General features: G+C 36.0%; 1 protein-coding gene across 3 annotated transcripts in view; it reads left to right on the top strand.

Moving 5' to 3' along the window:
• Positions 1-20661, top strand: part of LOC136839623 (sorting nexin-17-like) — a 34548-nt gene extending 13887 nt beyond the window's left edge. Inside the window, exons 7-12 of one of the 3 annotated variants that reach the window (XM_067105935.1) lie at positions 1370-1494; positions 2842-2923; positions 5459-5746; positions 6989-7087; positions 11396-11594; positions 19507-20661. In XM_067105935.1, the coding sequence (XP_066962036.1) occupies positions 1370-1494; positions 2842-2923; positions 5459-5746; positions 6989-7087; positions 11396-11594; positions 19507-19532 (819 nt within the window). In that variant the 3' untranslated portion in view covers positions 19533-20661. Of the gene's footprint in view, positions 1-1369; positions 1495-2841; positions 2924-5458; positions 5747-6988; positions 7088-11395; positions 11624-19506 lie in introns of all 3 variants that reach the window. The other 2 variants (XM_067105938.1, XM_067105936.1) reach the window with 2 other exon arrangements.
• The last annotated feature ends 530 nt before the right edge of the window (positions 20662-21191 follow it).

Here is a 21191-nt window from a genome sequence, read left to right as displayed (position 1 = left end):
GTTGATTTCCAATTAAACATCCTATAGTATTTTTAATTAAAAAAAGTCTCAGGTTTTATAGACAATTTTATTCAGCTTTCATTTAGTGACATTGCAAAACTGTATGATCTTGTACTCCCTTTTAGTTGGACGTTGGTAATTTTACTTACAATCACTGTTATTTTCCTAGTTTGAAAATGGAAGTTAGAAAATCCTTTTATCATTGTAGGGTGACTAAAAAAAAAAATTAAAACTTTCAACTACAAGTGATGATTTGATGTTTTGCAATAATCTGTTATTGGCGATCCGGTTTTTCAGCGCTTGTTTAGCGACGAAAATCAGCAATTTTCGACGCCAGTATGCACCGATTTCCACTTATTGGTGCCAATAATTGGGTATTGGTGCCGATACATACCTAAGAGAGGCGCTGATAACCGAAAATCACAGATTTTCGGTTATCGGCGATTTTTGCTTATCGTTATGCCATCGGAATGGAACCCCTGCCAATAACCGGGGACTGCCTGTACAATTAAAATTTAAGATCACTTTGTCTTGGTAATAACTTACTCTAAGGATAACTATATACTGGGGTCAGTTTCTGAAATGAGGATGTACTTTAATGGAAAAGATCAGCTGTTTCCTATCACCATTTTGAAATTATTACTTAATAATAAATATTCATATCTCAGACATGACTTTCATGAAATTCAGTGAAATTTTTAACATTTGGATTGTAACTATTGAAATTAAATTAGTTATTATGAAAAATATTTTGGTGTGAAACTTTTTTTTACTTTAATTTTGAAAAATTATATGAGTTTTTCGTAACGTAAGTTACTGGTTCATAAACTGAGAGAATTAATTTTTTGTTTATTTCATAATGAAGTGCTGGTTGAATAATTATGGGAAAATTTGAAGCACATCCCTTTGACTTTGAGGTAAGAGCCCAATGTACATTATATTGGGCCTTATCAGTGTGCCTCTTAACAGGATTTTTATTCTGCTCTGTTTTTGGAATGTTTTATACTCTTTGGTCATTGTAACTGACAGTATTCATCTTGTGGTATACTATTGCCTTTGACCAGATATAATTGTATCAGTGAAAGTGTAATTTTGTACGTATGAATCAAAAATTGCTTTAAAGGTTTATTGTGTAAAGCTGGATCTGTATGTTTTTCTTACATAAATAGGTTTTGCTTGTGGTAAATCTAGCATGTTGAAAATTACCAATAATGCTTACTGAGCAGTATAGTGGGGAAGTCTTAGTGTTCATCTTCATAAAGTGGAAGTCTAAAAATCACTTTTAAAATCTTAAAACTTTAGTAAATGCAGACTAAAATTCATGATTAACCCAGTAATAACACCTATCTTCCGGCATTCTTTTTTCCAGTACTTGGATTTGGCAAGAACTCTCAAATATTATGGGTATTTGCAGTTTCAGCAATGTGTTTGTGACTTTCCTAAGCCAAATACACCTGTTCTAATAAGTGCTGGTAACAAAGAGCTTAATTTCAGGTAGGTGGTCTAGATTTGGTTTTTTGTACCTTCACCTGCAATAGCTTTTTTTTTTTCCTTTCAAGCCTCAGGAGTTTAGATGAGGCATTTATCATCACATATAACATAATAAAGAAAGCATGTCATAAATGTAATTGTTCCTACACTAATAGGACTCATAACATTTTATATAGGCCTTTTTTATGGAGACGTTGCTTGTCTGACACAGATGTTAACTGTAAGGAGTTAGCCATGGATAAACCTATTTTGGAGGTTATTATTGGATTTATATCTGGTTTTGGTCTCAGCTGATACACTTCTTAGGCTTCTATACCTGTCTGTTTTTTACATTTTTTACATTTTCATCTGTTTTCAAGTTTCTGAAGAATTGTTTATATCTTTATGTTAAAATTTTAATGTTCATAGTTGTGAGATATATTGTTCATGATTGCTGTGTTTATTGTTACTTTGGTTAACTTTGCACATATTTATTGTGTCCTAACTGTCAGGTATATGCAAAGTTTTTCCATTTTCTTCATTTTCATAAATACAGTATTATAAAAAGATGGTTATTAGGTGAGGAGTGAGTTTAACACAAAATATACCATTATCTTGTAGTTTACATATGTTGGGGGAAATGAGGTACTATATTCTGAAATGTACTGAGATTCATTCATCTGTAGTCTTAAGCCTAGCCATTATATGTCTTCAGTAACTCTGCTAGAGATTTGATATGATTTTGCCTGATATAAATTGCCATGTATTATAGTACAGTAACACCTCAACTAAACAGATTCTTTTGGGGTCCAGCCTTTCTGATATATAACAAAGTCTGTTTAGTAACGAAGAACCTATATTATAGCGTATGCTTGAATATTTTCAAGCTATCTTACAGCCAGCAGGAATTCCACATAGTTACTAAATTAAACCAAGCAATACTTTAGAGTTTAACATTCAGTTTATGAGAGGTATCTAAAAATGTGTCACATCTAAAATGGCAGCATATGAAAAAATAATCATAATATGGCAGCTGATAAGTATAGAAGTCGGCTAAGCTAAGGTGAATTAAGTTGAGGTGTTACTAATAGTGCAAATTGAAAATTTGTGTTAGATGGAACACAGTTAACCACACATTCCCATAGCAGTATTATTTTGCTTTTGCAACAGTTCTACATCTTAGCTCCAAGCCTCCAGTCATTGTGCTCGACCTCTCATCAATGAGAAATTCATGGAATGCAGGTTGATTTTTTTATAATATTGGAGAGGGGGGTGATGGAGGGGATGGCTAGGACTCTATGATAGGCTAACGAATGCAGTAATTGTATTTGCACTATTTTCAGCAATTCTAGAGAGCTCTTTCTTTTTCAGAATTGAATGTGATGATGGATCTGTAAAAGAAGGAAATTTTAAGGTAACACGTATGAGATGCTGGAGAATAACAGTACAGCAGGTAATGTATTGTTTATTTACTTTGCAATTACAGATGTCATACAGGTAGTGTCCATGCAGCAAACACACCTCTTACATTAATCTTAATACCAATTGTTACAAAGGAGGTGAATGGTGATAGCCTTTAGACAAGAGCACTACTGTGACCACATTAAGTGAGACTTATCATCATGGATAGCCCAATTCCTCCTTCAGAATTGTTGTTGGTCACTGCTCACCTTACTTTGCTATAAACAATTATTTGGAATGAATCTTACCTACTGTTAAAGTTAGCTTTATCTTCACGTTTGTGCAATCAGCATTTTAAAAAATATCAAAATACGCTTGGCTAACCTGCTCGGACAGTCTCTGTAGTCATCTGTTACCCACCAGATGGTTCTGGAATGTTTACGTTCTTGTCATATTTCTTCATGCCGACCTATCATACAGAAGGTCTGATCAATGTAGTAATATTTTGATGATTTCTGGCTAATTTTCTCCTGTATGGTATTGTGCTTGTTTTTGTTTTTGCTTAATGTCATCTACAACAAGAAGAGATGAAAGCATTAGGCTGTACAGGAAAGAGTTTGTGAAAACCGTATGTTTAGGTTTTGCAAAATGACTATATAGCCTGTGTTAAGCTAGCTGCTACTTTATGTAGATTTTTAGTGATCTGATGAGAGGATGAAAGTTTTGTGTAGTATCGGAAGATGTTAGAGGCTGATAATTTACCTAGACAATACAGTAGTTAGGGCACACTAGGAGTCTACTCAGTCTTTCCTTTTGTCTTCCAGCGTTGCTTCTCCTCTCCATTAACCTACCTGATATCCTTGGTTAATTCCTCTCTCACTCATTTTGCTCTGACTTCTTTTGCTCCCTGTGTGATTCAGGAGAAAAATAATTAACATATATTCATTCATTAGTTAAGATTGTGATCAAAATTATTAGGGCCAAGATTGTCCCCCCCCAGTTTTCGACCTTTTTCGGTTTCTCTCTCTCTCTCTCTCTCTCTCTCTCTCTCTCTCTCTCTCTCTCTCTCTCTCTCTCTCTCTCTCTCTCTCTCAGTATACATATCCTTTAATGAGAAAACAGCAAAATATCAATAAAATGGTATTTCACTTACAGAATCCATTTATACTGTGCTTAGACTTTGATGTATGCACACACACACACACACACACACACTCACTCTCTCTCTCTCTCTCTCTCTCTCTCTCTCTCTCTCTCTCTCTGTATACATATCCTTTAATGAAAAAATACAGTAATTAGTGAATACACAGTGTTGCTTTATGAAAAAAAAGCAAATTAATGATAACCCACCCACTTTCCCTGACGAAAAGGTATGGAACCTTGGTGAGCATTTATCTTGCACAGACTTGGTGTGTGACGAGGAAGATAGACGACATGCTTGCAGTTGTAACGTTTGTGCGAATGGGGTGTAGAGAAAACCAAGGCAGTCATTGTAGGACAGGAGACAGAACCCCCTTTTCCTTCATATATTCTGTCACTGTGCCAACAGCCCTATACTGGCCGAGACCAACCATAAGAGAACTCTGTAATTGGATGGCCTGTCTTGTAGAGCCCTGGGGGGACCATGAGAGTGTAACTCCAGAGTGAGATTTTACTTCACCAAATAAGAAAGTCAGAAAATTCCATAAAATTTTTACCTTGTGTCTTAGCGTAAAATTTAACCTAAAAAATAACAAATCTTCAAGCAAATGAAATTCTGGGCTTTTGTTTTTTTTTTTCAGACACATTTCTCCATGCTATTTTACAGTGCTATATTTGGATGAAATTTTACTGATATAAAGTACTCAATTTTGTATACAGTACTAACTTTCTAATCAGCCTTGGAGAAATAATTAGTCTCTCTCTCTCTCTCTCTCTCTCTCTCTCTCTCTCTCTCTCTCTCTCTCTCTCTCTCTCTTCTTTATTTATTCCTTGTATTTAGATTACTTTTTCACCTATTTTTCATTATGTAATTTTCTTTTGAGTATAGGTTTTTCTTTATGTGTATGCAATCATTTACTTGTATGGAATCATTTACTTGTTCTTTATTTCTTTGAATTTCAATTACTTTTTTTCATATTTTTCATAATGAATATATATTTTGGTTTAATTATATGAATATGCAGATGCACTTATTACCAGGTCCTTGCTCTCTCTGTACCATACTGGATGTATTCATATTGTTGTAACAGTCCATATTACAGAGTACAATGTTATGTGCAAAGTATTTTTTAATAACCAAAGGTGTCTTATAATATGGTAGAGTAGCCAAAACTGGCTCTGGTAATGTTTGGACAGTGTCCCATTAATATCTGGTTTCACAGAACATAATGTGGTTGGTGAAAGCAGTGCATACCAATAAAGAATACTAAAATAGGTAGAGGGGACAGTAGGAAAAAATGGAGCTAGGATTAACTTTGGTGTGTGAATGTAAAAGGGTATCGTGTTTTGAAGTGTACTCCTTGTGATTTTACTGAATTATTTTTACTATCCTGTGATATTGGCAAACAAATAATTCATGTGCAAATTCTCTATCTCCCCTTTTCAGCCAGTGGAAGGCTATAGTACGAGTAGTAACAGTAGCAATAGCAGCAGCAGTCGCAGCAGCAGTAGCATCAGTAGTTACAGTAACCTCAGCAGTAGCGGGAGAAGTAACAGCAGCAGTCATGAAGCAACCCACCGTGTTAATTTAGAGCTCTCTTTTGAATATTTGATGAGTAGAGATGAAATGAGATGGATTACTGTCATCAGTCCACAGACTGTCCTCATGTCTATGTGTCTGCAAGGAATGGTTCATGAACTTCTTTCACATAAAAGAGGGCACCGTATGAAAAGGGTAAGTGGAGCAGTTTATTGCATAGACAGACAATCCTCTACTTATGAATGAGTTACTTTCCGAATTTGTTCGCGAGTTCAACTTGGTGTACTCAGAGTCAATAAGTACAGTGTACTATTTATGTTTTTTCATACTAAAACTCAATACTAGCAATATACTGTATTTTATAGAGCATTTCATTAATACGAATGATATATAAAACCCAAATTCAGTAATTACTCTACTAAATTGTGATGATAAAAGTACAATATACAGAACACTTTACTAACATGAATAATATATAAAACTTAAATACTGTACAGTACATGGATAAAGTACTAAATTCTGATGATAATAGTACAATTTATAGAGCACTTCACTAATATGAGGGATACATGAAAACTTAATACATTAAGCAAATTCATTATGATTATAATACAGATTATAATAGAGTACAGTTGCTTTAACTGACAATCATGCTTGTTCGTATCTTTAAAAGTTTGTAAGTAGAGGAACCTCTGTATATTATTATGATTCCATCTTAATTCTGTTAAAGTAGTGCAACATCATGATTTTGTCAAATTAATTTTGTTATATCCTAAATAGATACTGTTGTAAAATCATCAATAGGAGTTGTGTTGTTTGTTCATGAAAATTATACATCCTCTTAGATTTAAAGGCTCTCTTTGGGACAGTTAACCAAGTACTAAAAGTTTATTTGAGGCTAAGGTGTTGGACTTCCTTATTGCCTAAGCAACATGCCACTCATTTCAACATTTATTCAGACTACCTGGTAATATTAGTTACCAGGTGTTCCTCACGTAGTTTTTCTGTCCTAACTAATCCTTGAAGCTTGAATAAAATTAAGAAGTTCGCATTATTGAACCATAAAGATTATTTAAAAATTTAAAGTTGTGAATTGGTATGGTTTAACAATTATTTTATCTTTTGTCCAGAATGTTTCTGATACCTGAGTATGTTTTCCTTTAATTATTTTGTTTCCAGTGTAGCTTTAATTTCTTAATTTCTTGTGTTATATGCATAATTTATATGTATGCACAGTAGCAATAATTTTCTTTTTCATTGGTAGAAGTCCATCTTTAATTACTGTTAACTATTTTCATATACATTTGTAAATCATTTGCTTTATATTGCTATTTTATTCAAACTTATATTCTTCATGTAAGCTTCATATATCATATTGTAGTATTCTTGAGAACAGTTTACAATCAGATTTGATTTATTGAATTTCTTTTCTTTCAGCCAAGTGATCGTGTTCGGAAAGGAAGTCTGTCATATATGCGACGAGATGGTAGCAGTATGCAAGTCACTTTGAATCATACCGGTGAAAGTTTGCCAACTGTAAGTTTATAGTATTCTCTTTAGAGAGGGCGAGATAATATTTTCTCTTTTTTCTTTATGGCTGTTTTTCCTCTAGTAAGCACAGACATTTTGACTGCATTGTTGGACTTTTTGTATTGTGCATAGTAATGAATGATGAAGAGCAGGATGTGTTTGTGTGTGTGGTATGCTAGCTCAGATGCTGTTTTAACAGCAGAAGCTGCCTCTTCCAACTTCCAAGTATTACCAGTGTGTTTTGAATGTATGTGGTGTGGCATATCAACTTCATTTTTCATTGAAATTTCGATGATTTGGTGAAAGTTTGATCAGCACCTTTGCTGTAGAGAGTTTGAATCATAATTACTGATAAGTTTAGTACTGAATTTATTTTTGTATGGTTTTATATATGTTTGTAATTCATAAAATGCTCAAAAACGGGTTACAGTAACATATTAACATACTCTCTCTCTCTCTCTCTCTCTCTCTCTCTCTCTCTCTCTCTCTCTCTCTCCCCACTGTTTTTTAAAAGTAACTCGGGATGACAGAGGTTAAGTTTATTTTCTTTAAATAAAACCAGGAAAAACTTATCTACACTTTATGTATACTGTATTTGCTTTTCCCTTATTTATATAAAAATAAGTTTTCAACTGGTGTTTAATTGTTTAATTTGAACTTATGAGAGTGCTAATTTGTGGGAATTTTAATTTCAGTAGATCTTGAATATGTCAAATGGAAGTTTGTTCCACAACTAACCCAATATTTATAACATAGCCTATTTTGTGGTCCAGCAAATCACTGGCACAGCCCGCTGTTGAAAAATGACAAGCCCAGTGGCAGACTGCAGCATCAACACTATTGCACTCCAGGACTCTCAGTTCTGTGGTGCTGAATGACCTTTGCGGCCCAGCTCTAGGCCACATGGCAAAAATTTCATTAATTCATTCAGGTCCTCTTTTTTTGTATTTGTGTGCCTAGGCAGAGTTAGCTTTTGTATTTGCAAATGTTGCTATAATTTTAGTGAACATTTTCCTTGTATTAGCATTTATCACAGGTATTTTTTTGTAATGTGCTACAATAATGAAATATACTGTAGTTGAACCCCGGTCCTTGACCGTATCAGAACTCGACATAATTAGATTTTGATGTGATATGTCGAGCAAATTTTGTATCGGAGCTCGAACATAAAACCTGAATCCGACCCGATGAACTATGTGATTTTTGTAAACAAAGTGTTTCATGTTTCAGTCAGTCAGCACTAGTTGATGTTGTTCCTATGTGTTGTTTAAACCATGCTCAGCTGTGCTTCAAGTGTTTTGATATATTTTCTTAGTTTTGTGGCTTTTTGTACTGTATATCTTGATAAAAACATGGGTCCCAAGATAGCCATTGTGGACAAGCAGAAAAAGAAAATGGTAGGAACCACAATTGAACTTAAAAGAGATTATTGAAAAGTTTGAAAGAGGTCTTCCTGTGACTGATTTAGTGTCTCAGTTTAAGCTACTGAAATCCACCATAAGTACATTTTTAGATTATATAGAGGCAATAAAAAGTGCTAGTAATACTGAAGAGGTTATGAGTTTGACAAAACAGAGGCCTCCCATAATACATGAAATAGAAAAATTGTTATTAGTATGGATAAATGAAAAACAAATTGCTGGTGATAGCATTTCGGAGGCTACAATTTGTGCTAAGGCATGCAGTTTGCATGCTGATGTTATGAAAAACAGATCAAGTAGAAGTACCAAGTATGAGTTTATGGCTAGCAGGAGATGGTTTGATAGCTTTAATAAAAGAACTGACATTCACAGTGTTGTAAGGCATGGGTAGGCAGCGAGTGCTGATATTCCAGAAGACTTTCTTTGAAATTTACCATAAATACTGTCACCGTGACAGGCCACCAGGATGGCGCTATGATTTGTTTACATCCACTCATGGCAAATGACTGAAAGGCTAGATGCTGACATATCGTAAGCAATTTTTCGTAAGTTTGTGATAACAGACATAATTTGGCCCGTTTTCAGTATTTTATTAATTTACTGTAATAATTAGGCTTCTTTTTCAGTGTATTATTGTTAGCAACAATTTTTGTGCAAACCCAGTACCTAGCCTAGCCTATGGCGCTTGGTTTCCCATTGGTAATACGGCCGCTTTGGACGTAGGGCAGTTTTTTTATACAGTATACATTTAAAAATAAAAAAAAGTGCGTCTAATACGGTATGTTATTTAACTCGGAACTTATTTAATTGTAATTTATGTGTAATGTTTTGTACAAAAAGGCAAGGTTAGGGTAATAACTTGGTGGTCGAGAACGGATTAATCCGTTTTCAGTTATTTCTTATGAAAAAAATTTATTTGGATCTCGACTGAATCACATCTCACTCTTCTTCTAGAATGGATTAGCGTCAAGTTCTAGGGTTCTGCTGTAATTCTCTGTGTTTCCTGGAACTTTCATCAGTTTAGATTGAGGATTTTCACTGTTGAGTAAAAGACTTTTTGTAATCAGTAATAGTCTTCACTAACATTAAGGAAGATATTTAGCAAAGAAAATACTCTTAAGTACCTTTTGATTACACAAAGGCAAGGATTACTTACTTCAGCATAATTGAAAGTTTGTTTCTGTGATGGTATGACTTTTCAGCTGGCAATTTCTAACTGATTATTGTATGGCTGGTTAGTTAGTCAGTTGCAAGTTATTATGTGTGTAGTCTTTTGTTAACTGTAATTCATGCTGGGTTTTCTAGTTCAATTTTTTTTGGATGGAGTAGGTTTTTGCTTTCTCTTGCTATCATTTTCACAGGTTTATAAATTTGTTTTCAGTTTTACTTTTTCATTAATGTTCACGAGCTGGCGTAGTAATAGTTCATTATATTTGGCACTTTTGTTATTTAGTAGCCTTCAATCATTTTAGTTGTGCAGCCTGTTTTTGTAAGCCCTGGTAGGGGGTTAGTGCCGTCATTGCACCTCATGCGGTGCTTTGTAGGCATTATGTAAGATTCTTTGCAGTGTCCCTCCAGCCCCTAGCTGCAAGCCCTTTCACTCTTTTTACTATACCTTCGTTCATACTGTCTTTCTTCCATCTTATTTTCAATCCTCTCCCGATAATTGATTCATAGTATGACTTCATAGGTCCCAGTGCTTGACCTTTGACCGAAATTCTGTACTCTATTCTACATTGATTTTTTGTAAGTGGATTTATACGCACTTACATGGGTATCATGTATAATGTTTTGACTAAGTTGATTCACGTAATGTGTAGTATCATAGTCCAACGGTTATGACACTCAGATGGTTAAACTCATTCTCTTTACAATTCCCAACCCCACTGATTTATGACAGTGAATTGGCCAGAATATACAAAAACTAAAGCAGATTGTCTACTGAGAACCTGAATATCCAGGAGCACAATTGCAGTGCTGCTTTCTACCACTGGTCTTTTGTTCTATAGTGGACTGTGGACTGACATCTGGAATTTCTTGGACCACAAAATTAGGCTGTAGTGCAAATAATGGGTTAGTATTGAAAAAATTTGTTGTTAACAATTAGATAAGTTCATTCCTGATAAGTTAACTTCCTCATTCCCAATAATTATTGTGCTCTTATATATGTTTTGGATATATGTTACTGTGAATATTCATATCTCCATAACTACCTTAACTATAGTAACTTACTGTATATATATTATGAATGTACAATATGTATCATGAAGAAGTACAGTATAGTAGCAGATATGAAATTGATAGTTAATTGTGGATACATATATGAAAAATTTTAATTTATTAATTAGGTGTATCTATTATTTTATGGTGTACAGTATACAGGTTTTTTATTTACGTGGTACTTATGTATTACAGGTACAGTAAGCAGTTGAGGACTCCTACCTGCTATGTACTCTGTGGATATTAAAAATGAACTTAATGAAGGATAGTGCAAGAAATATATAAATACTGTATACATGCTCCTCTTCTACATTTTTGGTGCTCAGTAACTTCACTTTCACTTGGTTTTAATCCTCTGTGCTTTTTTTTTTTTTTTGCTTTTTGTTTTACTTTTCATCATTTCTTTAAAAAAACATACAAAATACATCCAGTGATCTAAAGTTCAGGTCTATATACATCATTAATGGCTTGTTTGTTTTGTTACTTTGATACTTGAGTTAGTGTTGTTAATTTACTTTTTTAAAATTAATTAACTATTGCATTATCCGCTGATTTGTTCCTTCTTAATATATATATATATATTATGGAACAAAGAATATATATATTTATATATAATATGCATATATATATATATAAGCAGTACATGTATGATAAAAAATTTTGTTCTTTTCAGGACGGATCCTCTCAGTCTCCCATAGGTCTTTTGTCGCTGCGTCGCCTGAGTGAACGCCAGAGTGATTGCAACATCCTTGATAACCGTCCATCCACAGCCGCCAATACTAATGGTAAAACCGAGCCAAGTACTGTGGAAAATGATGCCTTTGATATGATGGGAGAAGACAATTCAGAATGCCAATTGGAGTACAGAAATGGTATATTCTAATGCTGCATTTTAAGATATGTAGGTAATCATTGTGTACATAAAAATTGCAAACATATTACTTTGTTAGTGGTAGTACACTTGAAAAGGCACTAGGGCAATTATTTCATATTTCTGCTTATTTCTAAGAAGGCAGTGCTGTGAGTTCAAAGGTACATGAAACATCCCTGTTTATTGGCGCCAGATGTTTTACATGCTGAAGTCACTCATTTTTTAAAATTTTGTATCTGAGTGGTACAAGATATTTTGTTTGTTTAATTTGACTTTTGTACAACTGTTGCTGTGAGTTGACAGATTTAGATCAGTAATTCATTGCAAACCATGTTTGAGTGCTTTTCATCTAGCTTTACATAGACTTTCTTCACCTGTTTTCATCCATTGATTTTATCATTAAGTATCTTGGATTTTTATGTATTCAGTTATATTTAACTCTCTCAGTCACTTGACCTGTACAAATCCTGTCTGTCCTAGAGTCAGAGCTGTGATATGCAATACTTTGCTGTATATAATGTCTTTCATAGTTACTATTTAGGTTATGATGCTCATTTTTTGTGTAATTTTCAAGCAGAATAACAGCAGTTTTTATTTATTTATTTTTTTCTTTTTTGCCATACAACAAAACAAAGGGTCCAAATGATCAGTTAAGATATTGCCAAAAATGACTTCTCAGTGCATTGTCATTAGTGACTCCTTGGTTGGAGTGTGGGTGACACATTAGTGAGTTGTAAGTGATCCACAAGGTAAAAAAGTGTAGAACTCTGGATTTTTGATGGAGGTTGTTTTATGTTTACATGGGGCGTTGTCTTGTTATGAATTGGGTTAAGATGGACATTTCTTTTTTCATCACTTTATATACTTGAAATATTAATCACTTATACTATACTATCTTCCAACTTCCTTACATATTAATCACTTATACTGTACTGTCTTCCAACTTTTGTGTAAGGCTTCAAATATCAGACCCAGGGTTATTTTTATGATAATTTTACAGCATATTAAATTTTCAAAATTTATTAAACAGTCCATTTTGTAAAGTGAGTATTTTTCATTAATTTTTATATGCACAGGTTTTTTGTTATAGGTTTCAAAAGTTAATTTAGTCCTTCAGGTTTTTCCTCTGTTGGCTATTTTTTAGGAAATACTTGACAAGTTGAGAACTTTGTAGATCACAAGGATGATTTTGTTAGTGTATTCATGGCCCCAAGGAAATGGTTCTCCCAATTTTCTTTCCTGGCGGTAGATGTTCCTCATCTTCTTTCATCCAGGAAGGATCTTTTCAGACAGTCTTATTCAAGAAGATTCCGTCAACCTCCACTTAAAATCTGACCGCGTGAAGATTGTCAATTGCCTGTTATATGCTAAGAGCATTTCTGGTATGGCCAAGTTAGCAATCCTTAAATCTAGAAGGCCCTCCACTGTTAGACTTGTGTATCAATAACAGTGCTTAGTTTTTGATCTTGGTGCTTGTCCTGAGTGATATCCAGCACCTGTTCCACTAGATATCTTAATTTAAGCCCACCAGTATCTCAGATACGCAAAGCAGTTTCTGTCACAGTGGTCAAGGATACCTCTTTACATTTCTTTCAGTTCTGCATTGTGCTGACTGGAATATTGCTCATGATATAAGGTTTGTAGAGGTTTTCAGTCTTTTGTGCTAGGAATTTCATCTTCCAGTCATGTTTTATAATGAAATTAGACGTAAGCCTTCAGATGTTAACATAACCTCAGTTAAGCCCTTTGATAAGGCATCACTTAAGAACTTTGAAGACACTTTTCATTTAGCTCTTTTGTGGCTAATGTATTAGTGAGCTTCAAGCCTTTTCTTGTATGGGGGTCTTGTTCTAGTGGCTACCACTCTCTTTTCTTTCTTTGCCTCAGAGACAAGATTAGAGGAGGAAGCCCTCCCCAATTGTGTTACAGTGCTAAAACGACTGGCTTCTTGGCAAGAAAGGCAGCGCCTCCTTGCTAGGAAGGCGGTTTAGAGAGAACTGATACGTAACAGCGGGATGGGGTTAACCGTGCCAGGCTTTGCCCATCTGCTTCATCCCCATTGGCTATCTTCCATTGCCACCAAATTCCTTGTGCTATTAATAACAACTCCATCAGGCGCAGGTTGGTTTGTTATGTAAAATACAAACTGATTAAAATTTGTCATTTTAACTGCTTTGATAGACAGTGAAGAAGTGGCTGTCTTTATGTCCAGATTAGACCTAGTAAAATGTTATAGTAGTGAGCTTCAAGCCCTATTTTGTTCTGTGGCTTTGCTCTAGGGACAACCTCTCTTTTCCTTCGTTGCTTAGAAGAAAGACTTAGAATTGTAAACCCTTCCCAGATTTGTGACAGTGTCTAATTTAACGGCTTAGGTAGCAATACAATAATGGCTGTCTTATGTCCAATTAGAACTCTTAAGGGTTTACCTGGACAGTCATAAACCTGAAAGAGGAAAAGTTAAGAATTTATCTGCGGTGTTAGAAGGCCAAACACTCCTGTGTCCAAGATGGCTAAAGTCTATGCACATTGAGTTGATTCCTGAGTTTTTACCATTTTTGGAAATAATCCTCATGGCTTCTGTACTATAAATGTCTTTATTTCCTTTAAATCCTTTTTGGAGAGGGTTGTCCTACAGCTTAAGGGAATTATAACTGTTTTTTGCCTCATTATATGTGAATGTTCAATTTTAGCATGAGGTATTAAGCCCTTAGTCCTTTTGTTGTGGCGGGGACTCTTTCTCCTGAACCAAATATGATAGTAACCTTGCTTTCTATCTTATCGTTAGTTGTTAGAAATCCTGCTATTGAATTTGGAAGCATATAGGTACACTGATGGTAATAGTTGTCTTTAGTTGTTCCTACACAAATACAAACCTTTGGTCTTTACATATAGGGGATTAACTTTCAGCGAGCTGGAAAACTAGCCGTTAAACTTTTTCAGGGTGGTTATGGTAATGGCTAACGATGGTAGGGGCGGAAGCAGCGCCCACCAAATCAGTTCGCATTCAGTTCTATGCAGTTTTCTTTTAGCCGCCATCTCATCTGGACGTGCGTTTCTGTCTGTGACCTGCCATTCAACTTTCCCCTCTGTGTTTGAATATATTTGTTTTTATAATACTGTATATTGTTTATATTTTCTTGTTTATACACATATTGGTATATTGAAACATTTCAACATGTTTTGCTATGTCTCACTAATGATATATTCACTTATTCTTGCTATGTAGCCATATTGACTCATTTTATCCTATTTAAGTTTTGGAGCCTTTCTCCTTATATATCATTTTACTTACTGTTTTGTTGCCTTTTCTTTTATTTCACATAACTGTGGAGAGTTGGAGGGAATATCCAACTCTCAACTGCCAAATGTTCTATTTTTAGACATCTCTCAACCTCGTTTTCAAGAACTTCCCTCTTTGATGTTCTTTTCCTCCTTGTTCTAATATGCTTTGTCATGAACAAACAGTGTTTTTGTTTTCAACTACACAATTTCTTGGAATGTTGTAATGTATTAGTCTTTCAGATGTTGTGTATTTCGAGAGGATTGAGACAAGGCGGGTTTTTCGTGTTTCCAAGCTAGGGTTTCATATTCAGTGGTACGAGGATACCTCTTGCCTAAAGCTAGCAAGTTTTCCCCCTCTCCCTCAACACGGAGGTTGAGGTCACAAGATCTTTGACAGTGTGTATGGTCCTGGATTGCCCTCCAGGACCAGTGGGAGTTCCTGTCTACTGTTCCTTTCTTGTTTCTTGCTCCGTCTTCGTGGGCGGCCGGGGTGTTCCCCTCTCTGAATGTTGTTCATGGCCTCCTGAGCAGTGGAGGATTTTTGCCAAGAAGAAGCGTCAGAGGAGGAAGGAGGCACCATCTTGGAAGGAGTTTTCTCCTCCTTCGATGGCCACTTCTCAGCCTCCTCCTATGCCCAGTCTTTCTCCAGTTGCTTCTTCTTCTTTGGAAGATTTTACCCCTTCCCATTCTTCCATAGCTTCAACTTTGGAAGTTTCGGAAGAGGGGTCAGGAGGTATAGTGTGTCACCAGTTTAACGGTGCTTACAGCACTGTAACTTGATGCTTGGCACTATAACTTGTTGCTGGGCACCGTAACTTGATGCTGCATCAAGTTATAGCACAGTAAGCACCAGTAACTTTATGCCTATTCTTGCTGTTAGCGCTGACTATGGTACTTGCAGTGTCGTAACTTGATGCAACATCAAGTTACAGCGCTTATAAGGCACCATAAGTCTGTGACGCACTGTACTATTTCTCTTGCTGCCCCTGCTGTCTCAGAGGGGTGGGGTATTCTCCCCCCTATGAGCAAAGAGGCAGCTCCATATTGTTCTATTTCAGGATGGGAGTCTCGGAAGATGGCTGGCATCTGGGATTCTCTAGACCTTCCAGGAGTACCAACCTTCAATGGCCTTTTGTTTCATTTCTTGCCCTCTCGCGTTCCTGTGTCGTATGCCTCGTCAGTTGCCAACCCTGCTGCTCTATCCTTAGCTGTACCAGGATCTTCAGTTCCGGTGTTGCCACATCAGCCTTTGGTGTATCCTGACCAGCGTTTTGAGTCGGCAGCTGCAGCGGCTAATCCGTTCATGTTCAAATCTCATCCGCCTTGACAGTTTCCATGTAGACTTACAGTTTCAGATCTATTAGCAGTGTATCCCTCTCAGAGCTTTGGACCCCCTTCCGTGGTGGTGCTTCTACCCCCAACTCTGTCAGCAACTTATCCCTATTAGAGCTATGGAACCCCTTTCTCGGTGGTGGCTTCTCCTGCTCCATCAACAGCGTATACCTCTGAGATCTTTGGACCCTCTACTGCAGTGATGACCTCTACTCCTGCTCTCTCTTCTGATGCTCATGAAAGCAGTGGTTAACTGAGTCGACATAATTTTTCAAGAGAAGTTTGGCTGTGTTGTGAAGAAGAAGCTTCGCAGGTCTCTGTCTGCATCTTCGTCGTCTTTATCTTTTCCTGTCAGGTCCTCCCCCGTTAGACGTTGGAGGATTAGAGATTTCGTCCCTGCTCCTTGCTTAAGAAGACCTAGAACCATCTGTGTCTCTTCTCTTCCATCTTTGTCTGACCACGGCTGTGGTTCTCCTGCTCCAGCTTGCGGCCATTTCTCTGATGAAGGGGTGTCACGTCCAGCTCTTGAGGGACAGGTTGCACCTCACCTAGGGTGTGCAGCTGCAAGGAGAAGGTGTGTGTGGGACTGGCCTCCTCCCTTTCTCCTGTCTTCCTTCCTCTTCCAGCGGGCAGAGGAACAGTGAATGAGCCATCACATGCTGGATGGGTGTGCATGCAGGTGATCTAGATGACTGAGTATCCTATCTATAATCTACTAGCTCCATTTGGATTAGTAGTTGCAAATCCTTCCTTCTCTCAAGCGAGGGGAGAGAGGGACTATGAGTAAACCAGTTGGTTATTCTTAGCTTCATAGTCTCCGACACTGTGGGTTCATCCAAACCTTTGTGAATTAAAGATATTACATTCCTTTAATTCAAAATGCCCAGAAGACTGACAGTTGACTATCTCTCTTGTTCAGTAGAGCAGAGGTATGGTCTCCTTCCTTTGCTCTTTCGTGACCAGGAAGAGGGTACCCAGGTGAGCCAAACTACCAGTCATTTCAGAGATTTACTCAGAATCCTTCCTCCAAAAGTAAGTCTTCCATAATTAAAGACCGAGGCTTTGTATTTGTGTGAGGACAAATGACAAATTTTTTAAGTAATTTGTATTTTTCCTAACATACAAACCTGAGGTCTTTACATAAAGGGCCCACCTCTTACCACCCCTCATTCTCTTACCTGGATCAAAAGGCAAACTGCATAGAATTGAATGCGCACTGACTTTGTGGGTGGTGCTTCTTCCTCTACCATCAGTAGCTATTACCATAACCACCTTGCAAAAGTTTAACGGCCGGTTTTCCAGCTTGCTGAAAGTTAATCCCCCATATGTAAAGACCTCAAGTTGGTATGTTAGGAAAATTAGAAATTACTCTAAAAATTTGTCATTTTTGAACTGTCAGTTATGAGCTTTCAACTCAGGCACAGGAGTCACCAGTACTGTACGAGATGCAGTCCTTTTTTTCCCCTGTAAGGATCCTCTGACAAGTCTCGCTATGAGGACCTTACACCCTACTGTGGTTCCAACGTCTGGCAACAGTACTTACCAGTAAGGATCACACATCAGGCAGGAATGTTGAGAAGTTTTTTCCCCTTTTAAAAAGCTGTTGATTTGTTTGGCTGAACTCTGTTTATGTGGCTGCACTAACCCACCATCCTCATTCAATGTGGTAGTCAGCTGACTTTAACAGTAGGTAAGATTCATTCCAAATACAGTAATGATAATTTTCATGATAAAATTCATTATTTGGATACTTACCTACTGTTAAGGTGGAAACCCACCCAGCCTCCCCACATCTTAGTGGGTGGCCATGAAGAAATATGACAAGAACGTAAGCATTTCAATACCATCTGGTGGGAAACATGAATACAGTGACAGTCCGAGCGGGGTAGCCAAGCGTATTTTGATTTTTTTTAATGCCGATTGCTCCAAAAGGCACAAAGATAAAGCTAACTTTAACGGTAGGTAAGTATCCAAATAATTAATTTTATCACGAAAACTATCATTATCATTTATTCATTACAGCCTGTTAATCATAAGATGACTTATTCCATATTGAACTAATATGAGTTGCACCATTGCAGGGGGAAAGGGCTTCCTTTATTGACAGTTTTATGTCATTCTCTGTGCAGGAAAGCTGAAGGCTAATCAAAGTCTTCAGTTATCTTGTCAGTACAAGGGTCTTTAGTATATGATATACTGCAGCCCAACCCAGTGGTTTGGGCTACAGATGTGATATTCCAAGTATGGGATGGCCTGGAATGGAAGTCTATTCTATTCCTCCCTTCAGCCTGACCAGTCAAGTCCTGATGAAATTCAGGAACTTGAGAATTACCTACTTCATTCGCCGACTTGCTCTTAGGTATGTGGAGATGTCAGTCCACTTTCTCACAATTCTACTTCAGAGATGTAACTAACAGGACAGATAATAGAGAAAGGTCTACTACATTCCTTCTTCGCATCCTTTTCTCCAGCACCTTCAAGGGCTCAGGAAGCAGTTAACACATGATGTCAAGGTGAGTACTCTGGCTCAAGGATCCTAACCTTTCTGCTGAATACAAACCATTGCTCTACTCTTTGGCCTGGCCATCTTGAAGCCTGTACTGAAATGCCCCTGTTGAGGCCAAACGTCTTGAAGAAAACTCGCAGAATGAGGAGACTGCACCTAATTATGAATTCAATGATAGAATGATTAATGGGTTGCAAATAGGTAATGTTTTTATAACAGAAAAAAATGTTTTTCAAACAAACCTATTAATCACAGGGTATGTTTCCTTCCATCCCCTAACTCATTCAGTTCCTAGTAGGGTACGATAATTGAGCATAGGTGCAGAGTGGCGGTAGGAGCTCAGGTGATTAGAATGAATTGGTTCATTCTTTTTAGGATGATGGTGAAAGTGAGATTAGTCCTACACTAAGTAAGACATTTTATGATTAATTAATATCTTTGTATAAAAAACATTTTTGTATCAAAAACATTTTATTTCTTTTTTTGTTGTTATTTCCTTAATGTAATTTATTTTAGACTTTTGATTTATTTTGAGGATACATTATTCTGTTACATTACTCTCCTGTCATAAGTTACGTTGTAGTATCATGCAGTTAGTAAAGTTTTTTCAGATTTCTTTGAAGACCCCTTTTTTTATATTAGAATTTTGCTTTTTCTTGAGGATACATTATTCTGTTACATTACTCTTAATTTTTTCTTTTACCTAATTGATTCCCAGTCATAAGTTATGTTATAGTATCATGCAGTTGATAAAGTTATTACAGATTTCTTTGAAGACCCTTTTTTTTTATAGGTGTCTTGCAAGTGAGAGACTGCTAGAACTGCGTAAAGGTAAGGAGTTGTAACATATGCAGTATGTAAATGATTCGCCAAATGACGAGAACCTTTGTATCGAGAGTTTGTATAAATTTAAGATGAAACACAAAAAATGGAAATGTAGAGTATCTACAGACTTTATTTGATTAAGGGTCAACAAAGTGGTTATATTTTGCATAGCCTTGTAGCAATAGGGATGGTGTTGATTTATGAGATGATTTTCTTAATTCTTTTATGTCTATCTTTCTGAGGCAAATAATTGCAAATGCCAAAAATGAAATTGCTCCTTGGGTAACAGAAGACACTAAGCCATTTTTGAGACACATAATATGCAGTATGTATCACTAATGCTTAACATGTTGTACATCATGCCAAGATTCTAGGGCTACTTCATGCAGATGAATAAGCAGCATGGGATTAAAATATTTGGAATGGAACCATTATGCTTAGCCTTGCTATATGTAATTCTTATTGTGGCTGAAGAAAAGAAAATTGGTATAAATAGGGATGAGTATCTTAGTTGGAGTAAGACAAATTCTTGTATTAAAAATCATGAATAGGATTTGTGGTTGATTTTTTTATTTTTTAAAGGGAAAAGTAGAGAAATGTCCTTTTAAGTAATTTCCATCTCAAGTGCTATAATCACTCTTATGATGACTGATTCACGATCTGAGCACCTTATTGATTATGTATATTCGTACGTACATCAACGGTAAAATGATTATTTATATGTGCATTAATTGCATTTTTATTACAGAAATGGAAGAAGTCAGATTCTTTTTCAAATGGGGTTGTACATAGCAAATTCCACATACCGTAGACAGTTATTCCTGCTTTAGAGTGTATAAATTATAGTTTTATTTTTTAGAAAGTTTATGAGTGTAAACCTTTTCATTAGAGAAGATAAGAAAGATAATGAAAAATGAAAGAAAATAAAAATAAACAATTTAAAAGAAAGTAAAAGCCTAGGTCAACAATAGATGGCATAATTTGAAATCAGCAGAAATTGATGGGAGCAGCTTAATGCAGTGTAATTAATGAATACCAAGAATAAAATAACAATAAAATTAAGTAATATAAATAATAAAACTTGTCACTATGGTTAAAGTGAAAAGTTAAAAAAAAAAGAAAAGGTAAATGCATAAAGCAAGGCAAAAGCAGACAAAAAAAACATTCAGTAAAATTTTAGCTTGAGTTAAATAAACATTGCACTTGAGTCCTAGAATACTGGATCTCTTTTATGAGGTGTCAGTCAGTTTATGGAAGAAAACAAGTATATATTGATTCCTTTCACTAAACTGATTACTTTAATAGATAGTATTCTTGATCTAACAAGTGATGGGGTAGACCAGACAGCTTTGTAGTATTACAATTATTTTATCTAGACCACCGAGTCAAAAAATTTACAACTCCCATAGGGCTGGCCCAAAGGGTTTGTTCTTAGGAACAAGATTAGATCTTATTTAATAGTTACTAGATTGCATGAATCTCATGGGCATCCTGAATTATGACTGATGCTTCTTCTAGGGAAAGGTTGTCATATCCAGCTTAAGTTGACCTTCATCCTTTCTCAGCTTGTGGCTTGAAGAGTTCATATGTTATTGACCTTATATTAAAGAAAAAAATAACCAGCTGTGCTGGAGAAACCTTACATAAATATTC

Source organism: Macrobrachium rosenbergii, chromosome 6 (assembly GCF_040412425.1).
Source record: "Macrobrachium rosenbergii isolate ZJJX-2024 chromosome 6, ASM4041242v1, whole genome shotgun sequence".
Lineage (NCBI taxonomy): Eukaryota > Metazoa > Arthropoda > Malacostraca > Decapoda > Palaemonidae > Macrobrachium > Macrobrachium rosenbergii.
The sequence above is the reverse complement of the archived record's forward strand: the minus strand, read 5'-3'. Positions and strand labels throughout refer to the sequence as shown.